The sequence below is a fragment of the Sminthopsis crassicaudata genome, chromosome 3 (assembly GCF_048593235.1).
Source record: "Sminthopsis crassicaudata isolate SCR6 chromosome 3, ASM4859323v1, whole genome shotgun sequence".
Lineage (NCBI taxonomy): Eukaryota > Metazoa > Chordata > Mammalia > Dasyuromorphia > Dasyuridae > Sminthopsis > Sminthopsis crassicaudata.
The window spans coordinates 67,653,609-67,675,598 of NC_133619.1; the positions used below are offsets into that span (position 1 = coordinate 67,653,609).

Below are 21,990 nucleotides of genomic sequence, written 5' to 3' on the forward strand. Positions count from 1 at the left end.
CATGTGTGTATATTTATACATATATTCATGTATATATATATATATATACATATATGTGATGCTGCTTGAGTGGTCTAGATTAGTGGCTATGAGAGGTGTTAAGAATCCCCTTTAAATTGACTGCAGGCTTTGGGAGTGAAAGAATTCACTCATTCCCGAATTATTAGTTGCAAAATGAAAGTTTATTGTTAGGTAGAAATCAGTTTACACAGAGACTGATTCTAGAGTGGCAGATCTATAGAAAATGAGGTTTTGCAATGAGAGAATGCAGTTCTCAGTGGCCAGAAGATTCTGGCAGTGAAGGGAGCTACCAAGATCCATCTGGAGGAAGTTGTTATATTGGGCCTTAGTGGGGGCTGGCACGGCCCAAGTTGGCTCATTTACAAGCTGGGTTTCAGCTTGAGCTGGAAATGGAATAGAATTGAATGAGTTTCTTTAATTCTATGAGGCTGGAATTCTTTTGCTGGAGTCTGAACCAATCCCGCCTAGATAACCGAAGGAAGCTGCTTGTCTTGTTTCCGGGCGGGGTCCCTCACTGAGGCGGAGTTGAAGATTTTCTCCTTCTAGGAGTTTTAGAGTTTCGGAAACCCTTCTTCATGTACATATTTACTCGCACACTTCTTTGTGAACCCTGTTGGGAGAGAAAAATCAGAACAAAAGTGAAGAATCTCAAGAGAAAAAAAAACAAGAAAAAAGTGAACAAAGCATTTACATTCATTCTCCATAGTTATTTATCAGTATCTTTTCCTGTCATCTTAGCCAGTGTGAGAAGTGTAAGGTGGTACCTCAGAGTTGTTTATTTTGCATTTCTCTAATCAATAATAAGTTAGATAATTTTTTCATATAATTGTAAATGACTTTAATCTCATCATCTGGAAATTGTCTATTCATGTCCATTGACTCTAAGGCTTACTGGGTTCTTTCTTTTTTTTTTTTCCCCTGAGGCAATTGGGGTTAAGTGACTTGCCTAGGGACAAGATAACTGAGGCCTAATTTGAACTAATTTGAGTCCTCCTGACTTAAGGGCTGGTGCTCTATCCACTGCCTCACCTACCTGCCCCAGCTGACTGTGTTCTAAAAGGGATGTGGTGGTTCTGTTTTTTTCAATTGTGGCTGATTCTCTATGACTCCATTTGGAGTTTTTTCAGCAAAGATCTGGAATGGTTTGCCATTTCCTTTTCTGGCTCATTTTATACTTGAGGAAACTGAGACCGAGAGGGATAAAGTGATTTGCCCAGAATCACACAGCTAGTAAGTATCTGATGCTGAATTTGAACTCAGGTCTCTGTTTATTAAAAATAGGCAGAGGTGGTTCAGTGGATAGAGTGACTTAGCTTCCTGAATTAAATCTGGCTTCAGACATCTTAACTGTGTGACTCTAGAGAGGTGATTTAAAATAGGAAACTATTTGCCTCAGTTTCCCCATCTGTAAAGTGAGCTGGAGAAGGAAAAGGCAAACCACTGTAGTGTCTTTGCTAAGAAAAGCCCAAATGGGTCATGAAAAAAGACTGTAAATGACTGAAGCTTAACAACAATTATACAGAATGTCATAAAATATCTGTGGCCTTCCCAGACTAATGATTTGTTGCCTACATTGTCATCCTGGGTAAAAGAAGGTTCTTTACTTAGTCAGGACCACGAAGACATCTGACATATGTACCGCTCATTTTTATCAAGTGAAATGTGATAGAAAAAGTCAGGTATTGTGAGTTTTTAAAAAGTAATGGCCTGTATAATGTCAGTGAACACCCTTTTAGATCTCTTGAGAGCCAGAATGTGGTTGTATACTCCGCTTTTGTGCCACTTCTGAAAAGCTCAATTTCACTTTAATGCTTTTAGCTACTAAAATGTGCAGTGTGACACTTTTGATCTTTCTAGAGATGCAGAAATATTTTTTTATTGATATGTGATATGTATACACAGGGAATGGGATATAATGCTGTAAATATTTAAAGGGTTCTAGGGATAGCAAAGCAAGCAATGAACTTGGTGCTCACCTGAATCTTGGATTTTTTTCTGTTTTTTCTCATCCCCCTGTGGTATATTATAACTTTTTATTTGGTTTTTAATAGGGCACTTTCTTTAACAGAATTATCTGATGCATTTAGGTGTTTTGAAAGGCCTCACTACTAGGTTTTAGAAAGACAGGTACACTAATGCATTGTTGGTGGAACTGTGAATTACTAAAACTTTCCAGAAAACATTTTGGAATTATGCAAATAAAGTGGCTAAAATATTCATTCCCTTTGATTCAGACATTCTAAGCACATACCCCAAGGAGATTACTGAAAAAAAAGAAAATCTCCATATATACCAAAATACTTATGGTAGCACTTCTAGCAGTAATTACTGGATTATGGACTGGCTAAATAAATTATGATGCATGAATATAAAATAGGATATTAATGTACCACAAGACATGATAAATATGACATAAAATGATGCAGTCAATAGGTACTTATTAAATATTTACTATGTAATCAGGCACTGTTAAAATATATATAGATATAAATAGAAGGGGAAACAGGCTGCTCCTGCCCTGGAGGAGCTAACACTCTAATGGAGAAGGCTTCACATATAGAGAGCTGAAAAAGGGAAAGAGAGGAGGAAGTACTCAGCTCTGCTGGGACCTTGTAAGATAGAGAAGGCCTCTCATAAAGGGATGAACACCTCTTTGTCCCGGAAATTGGAGGAGCTGAGAGGAACCAGCCAATCAGAAGGTGGGATCTCAGGAACTGGGAGGACTTCCAAAGTGAGAAGTAATTGAGGGATGGACTGAGCTCCCAGAGGATAGGTCAGCAGTGGAGCTGGAAGTGGAGCAGCAGTGGAGCTGGAAGACTATATAAATAGATCATCACAATTTAAGTGGAAACAGTCAGCACAAAGCAATTGGAACCCAGTATTGTGAATTTATAAAACCAAGTACTGTGAATTTATACAGGCCAAATGTGACCCTCAAAGGAGTGTGAAGAGACCATTTCTCCTTTTAAAGAAGGGCAGGGCCACGGTTAGAATCCATTACACATGCCAATTTAAAAAAAAAAAAATATATATATATATATATATATATATATATATATAAAACTAATATTTTTTCTCATTTTTTTCCTTTTTTTTTTTTTTTTTAATTATTATAACTTTTTGACCGAACATATGGAGGGATGATTTTTCAACATTGACCCTTGCACTTACTTCTGTTCCAACTTTTCCCTTCCTTCTCTCCACCCCCTCCCCTAGATGTCAGGCAGTATCATACATGTTAAACACGTTAAAGTATATCTTAAATACAATATATGTATACATATTTATACATTTCTCTTATTGCTTAAGAAAAATCAGATTTAGAAAGGTAAAAATAACCTGAGAAGAAAAACAAAAGTGCAAGCAAACAACAACAGAAAGACTGTAAATGCTATGTTGTGGTCTACACTCATTTCCCAGTGTTCTTTCACTGGGTATAGCTGGTTCTGTTTACTGATCAATTGGAACTGAATTGGATCCTCTCATAGCCACTTCCATGATATTTTTTTTATTCAAGTTCCCCCCCCCCTCCCCTTTTAAAAGATGTAATAAAGGATGGCTCTATGGCAGGGTTTGGGAAAGGGATACAGGGTAATATTTGCATAAAGACAAAATCTACCCATCTATGATGTCCATCTAACTATCTTTTTGGGGCAGCTTGGTGGCTATAGATTGCTAAACCTAGAATCAAGAAAATTTGAGTAACAATTCATGTGATCTTTCTTACTTAATCTGTTTTCCTCAATTTCCTCATCTGGAAAATGAACTGGAGAAAGAAATGGATCTTTGTAAAGAAAAACTCAATTGGGGTCACAAAGGGTAGGAAAAGAGAAAAAATGATGGAACAACTACTAAAACAACAATCTGTCTACCTACCTATTTATGAAGCAGTTTCTCAGACTTAGTTTAGACTACCCGCTCCTTCCCACTGGCTCCCACTGGACACTGTTAAAAACAAGAAATTCAGCTAGTACCTCATTTTCCCCCTTACCCTTCCAGTGATTTTTGGGAGCAATAATAACTGCTTCTGATGAGTCTCTGTTGGCATATAAATAAGTAATGGGCACTATATATAGATTATGGTTGTCTTTGACTGACACAAATTATGATCTCATAGATCAGTTTCTCAGTTTTTCAGCTCAAATTGTATTTCTGATGCATAAAATATCAATATTCTCTTCTGAAAAACTTACCTCCCTTCTCCTTAGCCTTAACATTAAAGCAATTCTAAGGGGTACAGAGAAGGAATGGAATGAAGAATAGTTATTTTTAAAAGTTGGGAGTAAGTTTTGTGAACTTGTAAACATTTCTGACATCCTGGTTATTTATAACATTGAGTTACTGTGGAGAAGATAGCCTTTTGGATTATGTGTGTGATCTTTGAGAATCTCTGTTTCAAAGAGTTACCTTGACAGTTCAAAGTACTAGCAAGCAGTGGGTTTTAAGCATTAATGTCAATTTATGGTGTCCAGAATATCATGTGGTTTCCTCTCATTGTCACATATATTTATGGAGAAACAGGGCAGTCTAGACTTTTGCTTGGATAATAGGTTTACAATATAAATCAGATTTGCCATTGGAATCCTGTGGATTGCTTTTAATCCAACCTTTCATCAGAAAGTAATAAGCAGTCATCTGAGCAGTATACCTCATTAATATCCTGGGTTTAGAAGCCTGGGAAATCTAATGGGGTATGATTGAGCCTTGGGTATATTTATGCCTGAGGGATAAAAATGATCTTGCATCTGTCTGCTTATTGACATTGTTCTTTCTTCGAACAGCATCAATATCCTGAGGGAACCCGTGTGCTTAGGAGGATGTGAACATATCTTCTGCAGGTGAGTGACTAAGCCTTGAACGAAAAGAACTATTTTAGAATTGAGTCTCACAAAAGATTCTCTGTAGTTTCTGACTGTTTTTGTTGGTAAGGAACTAGGAACTGTTACAGGTTTTATGGAATGCCTGCGGGAAGAAAATACCTATCTTTTAGAGAATTTAAACAATCGTATCATGACTTTTTGTTCTATAGCAATAGGTATTTTTACTGTGAATCTTAATGGTGGATATCTATTTCTAAAATTCTAGCCAAATTTTATTGGTATCAGTGTTAATTCTGGCCAGAAAGTCAGGGACAATTTGTTCATTCAGCAAGTTTCTTGCTTTGTATTTAGGTTATTAGGTCTTTGTATTTCAGTTCACTTATCTATTCAATTTATTTATTTATAAAAATTTTTATTTTCAAAACATATGCATGGATAGTTTTTAACAATCACCCTTGTAAAACCTTGTGTTCCAAATTTTTTTTTTCTCCCTCTCTTTCTAACACCCCCTCCCTTAAAGCAAGTAATCCAATATATGTTAAACATGTACAATTCTTTTTTTTTTTTTTTTTTTTGCTGAGGCAAAACTCAGTGACTTGCCCAGGGTCACACAGCTGGGAAGTGTTAAATGTCTGAGACCAGATTTGAACTCAGGTCTTCCTGACTTCAGGGCTGGTGCTCTATCCACTGCGCCCCCTAGCTGTCCCTGTACAATTCTGCACAAGAAAATCTACCTGTTCAATTTAACAAACAGTCATTATACATGATACACTCTGCCAGGTATGAGTATACAAAGATGTAAGTCAAGTAAATTCTTTCTCTCATAAAGCTTATATTTTAATAGGGCAGAGGTTCTTGCAGTGTGAAATTTTAAAAAAATATTTTAATAACTATTTCTTTTTAAAAAAACATTTTAAATTTTAAAGGATAAAAGGATAAAAACATTTAAAAAACATTAAAAACTTTTATTTCATTAAATATTTCCTAATTATGTGAACTTTTTTGACAATCATTTTTTAAAATCATGAGTTTCAATTCTCTTCATTCCCTCCTCACTCATTGAGAAGATAAGTAGTATGCAAAATATATTTCCATATTAGCCATGTTACAAAAGAAAACATATACACAAAAACCAAGAAAAAGAAATAAAATGGAAAAAATGTGTTTTTGTTTGCAGTCAAAATTAATCATTTTCTCTCTGGAAGTTGGTAACATTTTGCTTCATAGGTCCTTTGGAATTGTCTTTGAACATTGTTTTATTTAGATATCATCGTTATTGTGTACAATGTTTTTGTGGTTCTGCTCACTTCACTGTGCATCAGGATCATGTAAGTCTTCCCAGATTTTTCTGAAACCTTTCCTTTCATTATTTCTTGTAGGACAGTACTTTTCCATTACAATCATATACCACATCTAAGAATTTAATTGACGGGTATCCCCTCAGTTTGCAGTTGTTTGCTACTGCCACAAAAAGTGCTGCTATAAATATTTTTGCACAAAGAGATCCCTTCCCCTTATCTTTTCACTTCTGGGCATACAGACCTAGTAAGTATTACTGGTTCATAGGGGTATGTTACCCAATTGGATAGGTATGATATGGTATCTCAGTGTTGTTTTAATTTGCATTTCTCTAATCACATATTATTTACAGCAGTTTTTTTTTTCTAGCTTTGATTTCTTCTTCCAAAAACTGTTCATTTGATAACTCTTTAAATAAAACTGGCTTTTGTAATTCTAGGTGTTTTGTATAGTCAGAGACATTATTTTGAGAAGGGGTCCATAGGCTTACACTACACTACATAGGCCAGAGGGGTCCATCTCACACACACGCTAAGCTCCCCTGGATATTCTTTGATTTGGGAGAAATCTAGCTCTAGGGCAGTTTAAGCCTTTTGGCTTTGAGGATTTTAGAGGTAGCCCTGGGAGTCAGGCAATTGGTTGGGGATAAAGGAATGGAATGAAGAAGACTCAGGTTTAAGCAAGTATGATTTGAGCAGATCCTTGAGATTTGAGAGATCAGGAGGGTGTTTGTGTTTTAATCAGTGTTTAGTGTGTGTGAAGGAAACTAAAGTTAGCCAGTCAGTAAACATGTATTGAGTGCCTACTGTGTGCCAGGCACTTTGCTGGGCATTTAATAAAGTAATGGTACAAAGAAAAAGTGTTAATAGGTGCTGTTTGTAGGTATTGTATGCACAGATGAGGCAAGGAAATAAAAACTGGAAAGTAGGTTTGCCTCTGAAGAAGTAATGTGTTAATAATTGGCATGAACTGCTTACCATTCATATCTAATTATCACATGCAGTAACAGTTATTCAAATGATTAAATTTTGTTGTAGGTTTGATTACAGCTCTAAACTCCACTCATGGGAGTGGAAAGAGTACATAGAGGAAGAGTTGGGTTTAAATTGTGGCTTGTGCAAGTTAGTTAACCTTTATGTGACTTGGCTTCCTCACCTGTAAAATGGGGATGGTAATTGTGAGGAAGGGCTTGGAAAAATTGTTATTATAATAAATAATCTCCTTTCCCCTGTTCCCCCCAAAGCATAGCTTATATAACGTATTGGTTTTATCCATTCCTCTTCTGATGAGATACAATTCAGTCACCATTTTGTAGATGAAAGCTTTTCTTTTTCTCTACTCCTTCATTCCAACTGCTAGTTAACTTTATTTGGTTTTTTCTACTTATACTTTTATACAGTTCCCTAAGAGTAGAAGTCTTATTCTCTTGTCATTGTATTGCTGGGGCCCACTGTGGTTCCTGGCATATAGTAGGGGCTTAATAAATGCCTGACAAATGAGTGAATAGCATAGGGTAGAAGTCTAGAAAAGTCCTACTGCTTTTAAAAAAGAGAAAATAAGAATATATTTATCCTGTGGAATTTACAAAGTAAGCCCTGGGACTGTGAAGTAGGTTAAGTAGCCTGTTCTGTTTCAGAGTTACAAGCACTGGAGCCGGGAGTACTCTGGAGCCTCTTGCATAGTGTGCATAGGGTGAGCACAGGAACACACCGGGGTTCACTACGGCATTGCTTTGTATGACATTGAGACTCAAGGTCACTGCTCAGATCTTTCCACACTTGGAATCTCTCCATCCGCTGAGCTGTGTGTGTGTGTGAATTCTCTACATCTGGCAGTCTGTATTATACTGTATAAACCCAGGCTTAAACATAAAAGGGTTTAGACTCTGGTCCGAATGTCTCCAGGGCTCTCAGGGAACAGAAAGCAATTTTGCCAATGATAATTGAAAAGACAAAAGGTTTTTACGAACAAATGCTACTGGTTGAACAGCCTGTAGCTACCCTTGGCATTGCAAACTCCATTGAAAGGTAAATTATGGGTGGTGGTAAAGGTGGCAGTGAACCATCCTGCTGCCACCCCATCATTTTAACGCATTTGCAGAGAACTCTCCTGAGCAGTTTTAGAGTGCTGTTGACACTGGCCCTGCTTGAGGAGGCTTGCCAGATTCCACCATTGCTAGTGTCATTAATTCTGCATCCTCGGGCCGCACACAATGAGAATAGATTGACTGTTCTTGTGGCTGCCAATGGTTTAGGCTCTTGTAACAAGAGAGAAAATCCCCTCGTGGAAGTCTAGGTGTTACACGCTCACCTGCCTTAAGAACCTGCGGGCGAAATGTGTGGACGATCCTAGTGTTACTCCCGTTTCCTTTCTGTGGCTTCAGACCCAAGACTTGCCAGATCATAGCAAAACGATGGTATTGCTACATAGCGGTGGGTCTTACCTTAGAAAGCAAGGATTAGTTTTCACGATTTTTTTCCCCCATAGTCTTTCTCCCCAACCTCTCAAGTTCCCTTTGATTTAATATTTAGTCTAGTTTGAGATTTATTCAGAAAAGGGGAGATTTTTATGAACCTGTTGATTTGATGTATAAACATTATATAAAATATTCAGCATCATTAAAGAGTGTTGTTCTGCTTAGAATCACTTTAATTGTCTGGAATCCTATTTGACTGGTACCATGTCACCGTCTTTTTTTTTTTTTTATAATAGGTTTTTATTTGTTTATCTTGTATTGGGATCCCTCACCTTTTTTGTGTCACAGATTCCAGTCACTGGCAATCTGGTGAAATCCCTTTCTAGAATATCATTTTTAAATGAATGAACTAAAATACATAGAATTGCAAACGAAACCAGATATATTGAAATACAGTCATTAACATACTTTTTTTAAAGTTCATAGTCTGCCTAGACTTAAAAAAAAAAAAATAAAGGGAAAAGACACAAATTTCAGTAAAATCAGTCTACATATTAACAAAAAACATGCAACAAAAACCCTTGGGAGTGCAAGGGACCCCACCATACTAATAGACCCTCAAAAACGCTTCCATTTTAGGCATTAGAATAATTTTTTTTTCCAAATTTCTCTTGCTTAAACTCTTGGAATAGTAAGTTACATATTTTTCTTTCACCACCTTTAACAATAGCGCCAGTGAAATGAAGACTATTTACAAGCTGACCAGGAGGTACCTGCGTAAGTGATGTAAGCAAAGTAGAATACATTAAGATTTGTTGAAAGGGAAAGCATACTTACCTGAGCAATGAATAATGTGTTTTCCTGGGGATTGGCCTGGGAAAATAAGAAGAGGCTCTTTCAGTTTTTGACTCAATAATGATTAACTTTGCAGGGAATCTGCCTTGTTATAAAGCATTGTCAGGAAATCATACAGTAGTCAGTCCTTTACCTTTATAAGGAAATTGCCAAGGAAAGCAATTTTCAGACCAGCTCCCTGGGTCAATATGATTCACCTTCATGTCTCACACAATCTGTGTCTACATTCACACTACAGTATAATAATAGATGTAACGATTGATAACCTAGAAATATTAGCCACTAATAGAAGTTTGACTTCAGTTCAGGTAATAAGAAGTTGCTGTTGGCAAGTATCATGTATTTATTAAGGGTTTACTGTGTGCCAGATGTCATGCTAAGAACTGGGAATCCAAAAAAACAGGCCAAAAAATGGTCCCTGACCTCAGGAATGGTATTATTTTTATTAAAAAAACAAACAAACAATTTTTTTGATAGTTTTATTGAATTTTCTGTTTTATATTGCCTATATTTTCCTGTTGCTCTTCCACCTCTTCTCTCCCATTCCATAGAACAAAAAAAAATTTTTGAAGAAAAATAGAAAAAAAATTTAAACAAAACCAATAATACATTAAAAAAATCTGGGAAAAAAAAAACAAAACAAAACATATAACCATCCTAGCATTGCAAAGGAGTGAGGGTTGATGTTTTTGGGTTATCTTCATTCTTTATGATTTTGCAACATTTACTTTACTTTGTTTTATGGTGCTGGTATTTTTCTGTTTACTTTGTTGTAGTTATATATTGTTTGTTTGGCCAAGCATCTTTCCATACTTCTCTTGTGTTTATGATATTTGTCATTTCCTCCAGCCTGGCAGCACTGTTTAGTCATTCCCCCAAATAAACAGATACCTACTTTATTTCCACTTCTTTGCTATCTTCAAAAGTACAGCTATCATTATTTTGCTGTATATGGGGGAATTTCTTTTTATCAGTGACTTTTCCTGGGGAGTAGGAGGGTACATGCTAAAGAGTAGGACAACTTGTAAATAACTCTGTGTGTATATCTATATCTATAGATACACTTACATACACCCATTTATACACATATGCATACACATGTACTTTAGAAAAGTTATTTTAAAATTTCACTAAAGTTATCTATTTAGAAAATGGTTTAGAACAGTTATTACTGGAATTGGGGATATTAAGGGTTATATTTTGTAAATAGTCACAGAGTTCATATCCTTCTCTGGCCCTTCCTCCATAAGCTTGGGCAGGTATTTTGACATCTCTTGAACTCATCTGCAGAATGAATGAGAGGATTCAACTTGATTTAGGCTTCTGAATTCTCTTTGGGTCAGAACTTGAGGTCCAATGTGTAGTCCGTGACAGCAAGGATATCAAGAAGTGAAAAAAAGATTAGCCGTGTCATAAATCTTTTTGAGTTATGGATAAGGTGGTTGGGTGGACTATACGATCTGTCTTACATTCTGTGGCTCTTTTCTCTTGAGATGCAGGTCCTGAAGGGTGTAGGGTCATTGTGAGCGGTGCAGGATCAGTGAGGGCCTGTGAGACCGGGTGTAGGTTGTACATAGCAAACCATGGAGGTTTGAGGATTTTTATTCTAAATACCTGTTAAATCTTAAGAGTGACTCCCAGCTTGGCATTTAAAGCCCGCCACAGCCAGGCTCCAGTCTACATTTCTAGATTTAGTACATATTCCTCTCCTTCATGCGCTCTGCCTTGTAGAGAGCCAAATTATACCAGTTGCTTTTCCCAATCTCAGTGCTCCATCTTACTATGTCTGCCTTCATGCCTGGAGTGTACCGCTGTCTCAGCCCATCATGGCTGAGCTCTTGAGTGGTCCTCCTGCTGGTTTTTAATTCTGCAAAGCCCCTTCAACAATAACAAATGTATTTTTGTAAACCCCCATGGTAATTTAATATGAATATTATTACTACTTAAGGTTCCATTAAAGAATTTTTAGTTTGAATCCCTCAACTCTCTACAAAGGAGCCTGTCCTCATCTTCCCACTCGTTCTCTTAAAATTATCCTGTATTTATTTTTCTGTCAGTGCTTAGATGGATCTCTTCCAGTAGAATGGGAAGTTGTTGCATTGTCTGCTTCTTCTGGGGCTAGCACCATTTGTTTTCTCTAGTTAAGTGCTTACTAAGTATGTCTTGAATTGAATTTCATAAAGGTGGGTTATCTCTTTGCAGATAGCCCAACTAGATAACGTTAAATAACTTTCCCAATATAGACTGAGGAAATGGACCTCATAGGAGTCAGTATGGGGGACACACTCAAAAGATCAGTGATTCAAAAACTACCTGAAACATTCAGACAAAAAGGGAAAAAAGTCCTCTTTTCTAAGTCCCTTGAAACCACCTTTATGAGAACCATAAAAATTTCCTGTGACTGTGGCAAAATTACCTGACTGTCATTTGTCAAGAACTCGCCCTTCTCTGCTTTTGATGTGTGTAACAGCTGTAGTTTTGTTCCAGGGAAAATATTGATTCAGCCTTGAATCCATTCTAGTAAACTTTAAATACACACAGGTGGCTTCAGAGTTACATCTTCATCACTGCCTCATTGAAGCTTGATTACTTTCCTGTGTCTATCTCCTCCATGAAGCCTTCTCTGATTTTCCCCCTTTTCTTCCTACTAGGCAGTGATTTTCCCTCTTTACCCTCATATATTATTTGATTTTGTGGCTCTCCACTGTATTGAATCTGGATGTGAGTCTTATCCTAAGCTCTTTGAAAGTAGGGACTATTTTATTTTTTGTGTAGATCTTTCATGTACCGTTTTTTGTTTTTATTTTTTAATTTGCATAGTCTCCTCTACTACATTGTAAGCTTCCTAAGTGCAGGTATTATATTGTCTCTTTTTTTTATCCCCAGTGCTTACTAGAACAGTGTATGGCACATCACAGAAGCTTAATAATTATTGATTACATGATTATTTTAATTCTACTCAACTCAAGTCAAAAGTCACAGCTTTACTAATGCATATCCCCAAGACTCTCTTCAAAATATAGACACTACAGTAAACGGGTTACTAGATTAAAATTTGTGGATGATAAAAAGGTATCTTTCTAAAAAAAAGTTTATTTTGAGGTTTCCCTCCTCAGTTTTTGGTTTTCTGGAATTACCCCCTTGGGCTATCCATGTGGGTTAGCTTTTAATTTATAGGATTACTTAATTACCAATCAAATAAGAAGTGAGGATTCTAACTATTCAAAAATATAAGAGCAAATTTAAAAAAATAAGTAATTGAAAAAGCTTTGTGGTAAAAATTTGAACTTATTGATCTTTTCTGTAATTAAGCAAAAACTAATGTGATTTGGATGATGTAGTGGTCTAATAAATCTTAAACTTTTTCTCTTTTGGACTTCCAGTGCTGGGCTAATTTCAAAATGTTTATTCTCTTTAAGTATGTGTGTGAGCGACTGCATCGGTTCAGAATGTCCAGTGTGTCATACACCTGCTTGGATACAGGACGTGAAGATTAACCGACAGTTAGACAGCATGATCCAGCTGTGCAGCAAGCTTCGGAATCTCTTACACAACAGCCCAGGTACAGGTGAGGAGGACTCCTTTAGGGCTCTTGGTAAAAATGGCTTTCTATATTTAAACAGTTGTTTGGAACATATAGTGGGTTCACACAAAAGGAGCTGCAGAAGTCTTTTCTCCCCACCTTCCCTTTCACTGTACCTATCTCCCCAAAAAAGAAACAAAAAGCATTTGAGTTAGAAATTTACTTCATGAAACATTATAATTCTAAGTTTAGCTCCTGAAACATCATAAAATTAAAGAATGGTGATTTTCTTTCTTTTTCTTTTTTTTTAGGGGGGGGGAATGCAACATTGCTTACTTCATTAAAATGTATTTTTAAGCAGATATGGACAAAAACAATTGACAGTACTCTATGTCATTTGACGTGTTTTGAAGGAGAAGTAAAATCCGATATTCACTGTCCTTTTCTTCCCTAATGAAATTGTGGTTGGCTGATCCTAGTTGTTTTTAGATTTGGTTTATTAACTGAATGTGCACTTCAAATGTTTTCTCCAGAGAACTAATTAGGGATGAAAAGAAGGTAAGGTGATTGGAGTTTCCTAGTAATTGGATTTTGGAATCCTTGTTTTTCTCATTGACCAGAATGACATCCTCCCTTTTCTCTGTGGGAGGGCCTCTTCTAAATTGACACCTGCCATGATGATTGATGTGGAATGGGAAAGCTGCTCCAGGCTGCTGTTAGCTCTTGTTTTTTTTTAAATCCCAATGGAATGGGGTGTTTTTGTCAGCTGCAAAGCAGGAGGTTTACTGGCCAAAATAGCTGGATACGTGGAAAATGTGGCTTTGGAGAACTTGAGTTTGGATCCTGAAAGAGTTTTCAGGGACTTCCTGTTGGTCATTTTGTTACTGATAAAATAGGATAAATAGCTATCTCAGAATAAACCATAAAAACCATCTTCTAAAGTCATCAGATCTAGCTTTATTTCTATATGGTCATGAGGCTCTTTTCAGAGTGTAGACATTGCAGTCAGCACACTACTAGATTTTTTTTTTCCTATGGAACTTCAATGAGGTACTAAATGACAAAAATAGAATAGATAAAAAAAAATAGAATTTTAACTCCTGATTCTCCTATTCTAATCTTACCTCAGTTAGCTCATTTTAAAATTAGGGATAATAACATCCAGAGTAACTTCTTCACAAAGTTGTTCCATGGAAAAAATGCATAATGATTATAAAGTGGGAACTTTAAATATCAACTGTTGTTGACTTTTTATTTACATTTCAAAAACCTAAAACTTCATTACCTTTACTGATATACATCAGAATTCCTCTAAAACCTTATTTTTAATAAACTTCTTCAGCATGTTACTAGGGCTGAAAAAATGCATCATTGGTGAACAAGTCTCTGGGTGATGATTTAATTTAATAAGGTTGGTTTTCTGACAGACATAGTTGATCACTTAAAAGTTTTTTTTTTTTTTTTGTTAGCTATTCATTGTCTGAAAAGAGACTCTGAGTCATGCAGCTACAGTGATGAGCTAGTTTTTTTTTAAGATAAATTTTTATTGTTACTTTTTGTTTTATATTGTCTATAGTTACCTCTGTGTTTGCTTTTCTTCCCAAATCATAAAGCCATTGCATAATAAAAAAGGATATTTTATTATTTTTATTACAAAATTAACAAACACTAAAATTATTAAATATTTTCTTAAGAAGAAAAAAGAAAGATTTATGTGTGAAACCACAAGTCTTTTACATAGTTTTTTCTTTTAAAAAGAGCATATTTATTGTTAAGGATGGCTCTCAAGGAGGCAAAGGGGAAGGATTCGGAGAAAATCATGGTAATGTTAAAAAAATACTCATTAATAAAAATTCTTTTTAAGAAGTACATGTTACTTTAAAAAACCTAAACCTCTTGCTTATATGTTTTCTTCTAAATTTCATTTTATTTTCATTTTTAATTTAAATTTTATTTTTTTAATAAGTAAAAGCCTGCTTTCTCTTCTTCCTATTCAAAATGGTAACCAGTGTCATCATTAGAAACATTTGATCAAGCAAAAACAGTAATCATGTCCTGTGTATATGTGTGTGTATATATACACATACATATGTGTATATGCACACATACATGAACACATGCTTGCAATACATACACATGCACATCAGCATGTATATACATATATACACACACGCACAAATACATGTATACATATGTGGAATCTCTAAAGAGGAGTTAGAGTATGCATGTTTATGTACATACACAATTTTATATACGATATACATAAATTAAAAAACATATTTTTGGATGTATCGATTGGTTTTGGTGATTATTTTTACTCTTTTAAAAATTTCTAATAAAATAGTTTTTTTATCAGGTAACTGTGGAAGACTTAGACTATAAATACATATACACACATATCGTGAGGTATCTCATTGGGTCAGTGCAAATAATAAATTGCTGTTCCTGGTACTGGCCACCCGAATGAATGACAGAATACTGAATGACTTTTAAAAAGGAATCCTTCTTTCAGTCTTAGATGGGAGGTCTTAATTCCAGGTGAAGAAAGACATACAAAACATGTGAAAAATATTTACATGTATAAACCTAGAAGACATGTTATACACATAGACACCCTCCCCAGTCTTCACTTTTGAATCCCATCATCTATGTCAGGAGATGACTAGTATGTTTCATCATGAATCCCCTGGAATCCTGCTTGGTCATTGTGTTGATCAGAAATTCTAAGTCTTTCAGAGTTCAACAATAATTCTGTTTTGTTTAAAAAAAAAAAAAAAAACAAAGAGGAAGAAGAGAAAAGCAATCCATCAAAAAAACAACCTCAAGCCTCTAATATATACATATTTGTGTGTATACACACACACACACACACACACACACACACACACACACACACACATATACCTGTGTGTGTGTATGTGTGTGTATGTATATATAAATGTGAACATTGTAATGATGAGGTTTAACTCTTTGTGTAATACATTCCTATTCCCCAAACCCTAGGTTATATTGTCCTTGAACAGACTCATGTTTCCCTGCCCATTTCTGGGTTCAGAGAAGCCGTAGGTAGAACAGTGCTTCATGACTGGCTCCCAAACTTTATGGTTTTATAATGGAAAATACTACAAAAATCCAAGTGGTTTATATTTCAAAATAAGAAGTGGGTCACTGTAATAACTAGAAGCAGCATTCCAGATCTGGGTCTTCCTACATAATTAGATAGGCTGACTTTACGGCAGTCTCTTTCCTTAGATTCAGGTGTCTGCAGGTATAATTTGAGTGTACTGTCGTGTTGATCCTGCAAGCCTTATGAGCCCTTCAGCAGAAAAAGGGGGACCAGAACTCATGGCCTAGACCTTTACTACAGTCCTAGTCTTGGGCATCTTAAGCTGAGGTCCTTGAATAGAAAGGAGTAGTGGAGGTATCTGAACTTATAAGTTCCAACTGTGTGCCATCCCAGGACCTGCGTTTAGGATGCTTCCCAAGCTTTATAGGACCAGAGACTTAATTCAGCATGTTGCCATTGATATTTCTTGCTAGCAAGAGCAGGCTGTGACTAACGGTTGCTCTGTGTCCAGAGCTTACATTGATTAATGGCCCCATTGTGGCCTTGAAGTTCTGGTTCTTTGCCATATAGAAGCCACAGTATGTTTCCCCCGTTTTTCCAGTCCTTCCTATTTAACTGATTGTAGCACAGCAAGCTGTATGGTGTCTGTTAACTGACAAAAGTAATTGTCAGATCCATGGTGAAGTAAAATGACCCTTAATGGCAGGACAGCCGTATCAGTCAGCAAGCTTTTGTAGGTACCCCATTGGGAGCAGCGGGAAGGCTTCATATTGGGAGGTTCACCACATATGAATGAGAGCCTAAGAATTTTGCTTTTGAAACTTCAGAAAAGCAGATATTGATGGATCCCTGGTGGTGGCAGAAACTTTGTTGTATGTGCCTTCACCTGGTAGGAAGGTCTCCTGCCTAAGAATGAGGGCACATAGTTCATTTTCAAAAGTCATTTTCCTATTCTTTCAGATGTCTAATATCAGAGTATTGATCATAATCTTCACTGCCTAGGTGAGATCCCTTGTGAAATGGCTTTATGCTTCACTGTTTGGATACCTTCTAGTGTTGCTACAATTGGATTTCTAAATTAAATTTTATGTATTTTTCAGTAAGCAAAAGTTTGCCTTCTTTCTCTCCCACCCAAATGAGAAAAAAAAAAAAGAAAAAGAAAAATGCAGCCTGTATTATAAATATTTAAAGTCAAGTTAAAAAGAAATTTTCAGATTATCCATGTTCCCCCCCCCCAAATGCATATGTATGTATGTATATATGGATATGTACACATATAATATTATTAGATAGTATATGTAATGTCAACATAATACATATGTGATATAATGATATATATGTTATGTATTAAAATATATCATTTAATTTTAATTTAGCATTACATAAGAAAAATATATTTTACCTTATTCTAATGGTAAGAATTTAATAAATGCTTGTTATGAGTATTTTCTACATGCTCTTTACATGATTAACTATTATCTTTAATACTCTTATTTTTTGTTATAGAGGTAGATGATAGATTGAAGTAAAAATTGAGATACAGATGTGCCCCTTTATTATCTTTCTATCTCTGTTCATGTACACATAACATGCTTATGTACACACATATGTTAATGCATGTGCTCATGTGCACATATAGAAGACCAGCAGAATGAATTCAATGGAATGGTCATACTTTCCCTTTTAAAAAAAACACACCAAAATGCCCCTGTATTTGATAATTTATCTTCCAAATGAACCTTATTACTTGCATTTACTATAAAATATATAATTACTGTAATTAAGGTGGGTAATTAGGAAGAACTTGTCAAATCATGGACATAGTATATGGCAGACTAGAGATAAAGGCGCCTGATTTATAGTAATGCTTTCCAGAATGAGCTTCTAAATACTCAAGCAGATTTTCCTCGGTTCAGTGTACTTTAAAGAGAAGAGATTGTCTGTCATAAATTTTCCTGACAGCCATTTATGGATAATTTTACCTTATTCTTTATAACATAAGCTGGTTTTTTCCACTAAAGGCATTAAATTTAAAGTTTTTTTTTTTTTTTTTTTTTTTTTAATAAAATTTTTTCATTTGCTCCCTCTCCTTGTTTTAAGTCAGACCTTGCAGGTGTTGGTCAGTTTCTTTTAAGCATGTGTTGGTGCTGGGGAATAGTAAGATAGATTAAACTTTGATTATGCTTTCATAAGATTGCAATTTCCCTTTTTTCCTCCATTTTCTAGTATGGGGAGAGGGAGTGGTCCTCCTTTAATGAATGGCATAGTGTTTCATGTATATTGTGACATTTTATAGCTAAAGGTGAGTGTTTGAATAGTGGTATGTATGTGTGCATGTGTGTTTTATAGAGCTGAATATTTCTTAACTTAGAAAGTAATCATTCTTCAGTGAAGCTGTTAATGTTGCGCAGATGGTAGCAAAGCGCTCCCTTTGATTTTTAATAAAGAACTAGTTTGTCAAAGAGATTTCTTAACTTCTGTTGTGAAACCCATAATGGAGAGTAATTGGAAAGGCACACAATGTGCATCATTATATCCCTTTGATGCAGATTAATGATAGCTAAGCCACATTTTCTAATTGCCTCTCTTTTTTTCCAGTTTGTTGTTGCATTATGGGAAAAATTTGGAAAAGTAGCTCCCTAGCTCTCTATACATCTCTGTCTCAATATTTTATGTTCTATCCTGAAATGAGTAAATTCAAGGAGGGCAGTTCTGTTTTTCACATCAATATTAAGAAACTTAGTTTTTATTTTATGTAAGAAGAGAGTATTTGTTCAAATGGAAACACATGTGATATATAAACATATGCATGGATATATTACATCCTTGCATGAATATTTGCTCCTAAATATTGGTGCAGCTGTGACTAGTTTTGGTTGTATACCAATAGAGCAGACTTGGGGGGAAAATGTTTTTGCTATTTCTGACTAGTAGGCAGAATTAATGGGCAGATTTGCCAATAAATTCTCTCTCTAGGTGCCATGACACTCATTGAGGGAGGAAGCGTAGTTGGTGGGCCTGGGTGCCTGAGAAGAGAGGTTTGGAGCTCGCAGGGACCTTGAGGGCTTCTGTTCAGTTGCTCATTTTACAGATGAGGAAACTGAGACCAGCGAGGTAAAGAAATGACTTTTCACCAAACTCATTCAAGAGTAGGAGAACTGGGATTTGAACTTAGGTCTTGACTGGCAGTCTAGCGCATTTTCAGTACCACTCTGCCACCATAATATAAGGGAATTCGTTTAGCAAATCTTACTTAAGATTTATGCAATTGTTATTTATCCATTAAAAATTACCTGATTAGTTGAATTAGACTGGAGTCATAAAACCAATCAATTAATAAACATTTAGTAAGCTCCTTATGTGCCCAGTACTGGAAATTTTAACTCTTAGTGTTGCTCAGCATTCTTAAGAACAGTTGATTGTTGAATGAACAGAGCCTAGTGTCCTTGTGGATTGAGGCCATTAGGAGCTTATTCTGTAGGTAAGAATAATTAGACCTGTTTTAAGCACTTCTTGTGGGACTTTGGAAAAATTATGAAATTTTTATGTCTTTTATGTATGTAGGAATGCACACATGCCTGTATATAAAGACACATCCTTTTCTGTGCCTTTTGTGTATGAATAGATACATATATATGTAACTTGTTTCTTTTATGTATGTATGTATAGATACACATTTATAACTTTCTTTTCTATAACTTTTGTGTATGTATGTGATATATTACATATATAACTTGTATCTTTCATGCACATATAAATAGATATACAACTTTTCTATGCCTTTTGTATGTGTATGTATAGATATACATATATAACTTTTTATTGTCTTTTGTGTATATATTTATGTATGTGTGTACATACACATTAAGTACATACACACAAAGTATGTTTTTACCCAAACATACACATATTTCTATGGCTTAAATGAAATCCTTATAATTCTAAATCTCCCCTTTTAAAAAAAAAGTTCTGGAAGTATTTTCTATTTTGATCTCCTTAGAATAGAGATTTTTATCACAAGAGACTTCTTTTAAAGCTTTCTTATCACTGGTGAAAAGGCCTTGTTGAATCTAGACACAAAACTTCTGGCTATGGGATTCCCAATCTTACCTCCTCCATGTCCCCACCTTATTTGGATTTCAGTTTTTCAGCTTGATAACTTTGTTTTGTACCTTACATTAAATGGACTGTTTCTTGACATAGTGAGTAGGGGGTTGATCTATAATGAGTCTCTCATAGAAGTCTTTGGCTTATTTGGATATTATGATATCAGGAAGATTGCTGCAACTTATTAAGGCCCTAAAATTTGCATTTATATCCAAGGACATGTTGTTTATGGAGGAATAATAGACCCTGAATCTAGTCTCATCTGCTAATTAGCTAACTGACCTTAATTGAATGTGTATTTTTTTTTTCCTGCATTACATTATCTGCTGAGACTATTCAAGAGCTGTGTTCTATGATACTATGTCTGCACATTATATTATCTTTCTAGCTCTTCTCTCTACAGACTAACTCTACAGGTTAGAAAAACTTCTAACTTCTGATTCCTCTCACATGATAGACATTCCGCCTTTAGTTTCTCCCCCACCTTATCTCCTCCACTTAGAACCTTGTTTCATTTAAAGCTTTTCTTACACAAAGCCTTTTTTGATTCTCCTACCCACTGGTGCTCTCCCTCCTTAACCAACCTTGCACTCTTTATTTTTTTATTCATTCATTCATTTATCCATTTATTTATTTATTTTTGGTATATGATCAGATCTATAAATCTTACCTCCCCTAATATAATGAAAGCATGTGGAGATCAGGACTGTATTATTTTTGTGTCTCCACATTTGTCATATGATTGATTGAGAAGTGATTATGGATGTATTTTGGGGGGATTTTTGTTGAGGTGAAGAATGAAATCTGATATTTTGTTTTTTTAAGTATGGGCTAATGGTCTTGAGTGCCCTCCCCCCCAATTCAAGTGGACTTTAAAAAATGTGGCTGGGAGGAACTGGAAACTAAGTGGATTCCCATCAATTGGGCAATGGCTGAATAAATATATGTGAATGTAATGGAATATTATTGTTCTGTAAGAAACAATCAGTAGGATGATTTCAAAAAAGCTTGGAGATACTTACATGAACTGATGCTAAGTGAAGCCAGTAGAACCAGGAGAACATTGGACATAGCAGCAACAAGATTATGTAATGATCAGTTGAAAGACTTGGCTCTTTTCAACAGTGAGGTGATTAAGACCAATTCTAATAGACCTGCAGTGGGAGAAAACCATCTGTCCAGAGAGAGAACTATAGGGACTGAATATGGATCACAGCATAGTATTTTCACCTTTTTTGTTGTTATTTGCTTGTTTTTTGTTTTCTTTCTCTCTCTCTCTCTCTTTTTTTTTTTTTCTTTTTTTTTCTTTTTGATTTGATTTTTCTTGTGCAGCATGATAAATGTAAAAATATGTTTAGGAGAATTGCATATGTTAAACATATATTGGATTACTTGCTGTCTAGGGGAGAGGATGGGGCAAAGGAAGGGAGAAAATTTTGGAACATAAGGTTTTTCAAGGGTGAATGTTGAAAACTATCTTTGTATATATTTTGAAAATAAAAAAGCTATTATTACAAAATGTGGGTAGGATTTTTAAAAAATGTGGCACAGTGAATAGAGAGCGCCAGTCCTGGAATCAGGAGCACCTGAGTTCAAATCAGACATTTGTGAACTATATGATCCTGGACAAGATATTTCATCCTGTTTGACTCAGTTTCCTTATCTGTAAAATGAGTTGGAGGCAAGCCATTACAAGTATCTTTGACAAGAAACCCCAAATGGGGTCATGAAGAGTCAGACATGCAGCATATAAATGTTTGGAAAATTTTTTTATTGGACTTATGGTATTTTAAAAATTCCTGATACTTCTTGTTGTAAAGATTTTGCTAAGCTTGGAAGTGTTTTATGAGTTAGAAAATGTTCTTGCTGTTTGAAAAGCATT

At 35.4% G+C, this 21,990-nt stretch overlaps 1 protein-coding gene across 5 annotated transcripts in view; it reads left to right on the top strand.

The window, feature by feature from the left end:
• Window positions 1-21,990, top strand: part of BARD1 (BRCA1 associated RING domain 1) — a 125,366-nt gene that overhangs the window by 11,255 nt on the left and 92,121 nt on the right. Inside the window, exons 2-3 of one of the 5 annotated variants that reach the window (XM_074298766.1) lie at window positions 4,803-4,859; window positions 12,831-12,973. In XM_074298766.1, the coding sequence (XP_074154867.1) occupies window positions 4,803-4,859; window positions 12,831-12,973 (200 nt within the window). Of the gene's footprint in view, window positions 1-4,802; window positions 4,860-6,228; window positions 6,387-11,634; window positions 12,133-12,830; window positions 13,007-21,990 lie in introns of those variants that run through there. The other 4 variants (XM_074298765.1, XM_074298764.1, XM_074298769.1 and 1 more) reach the window with 4 other exon arrangements.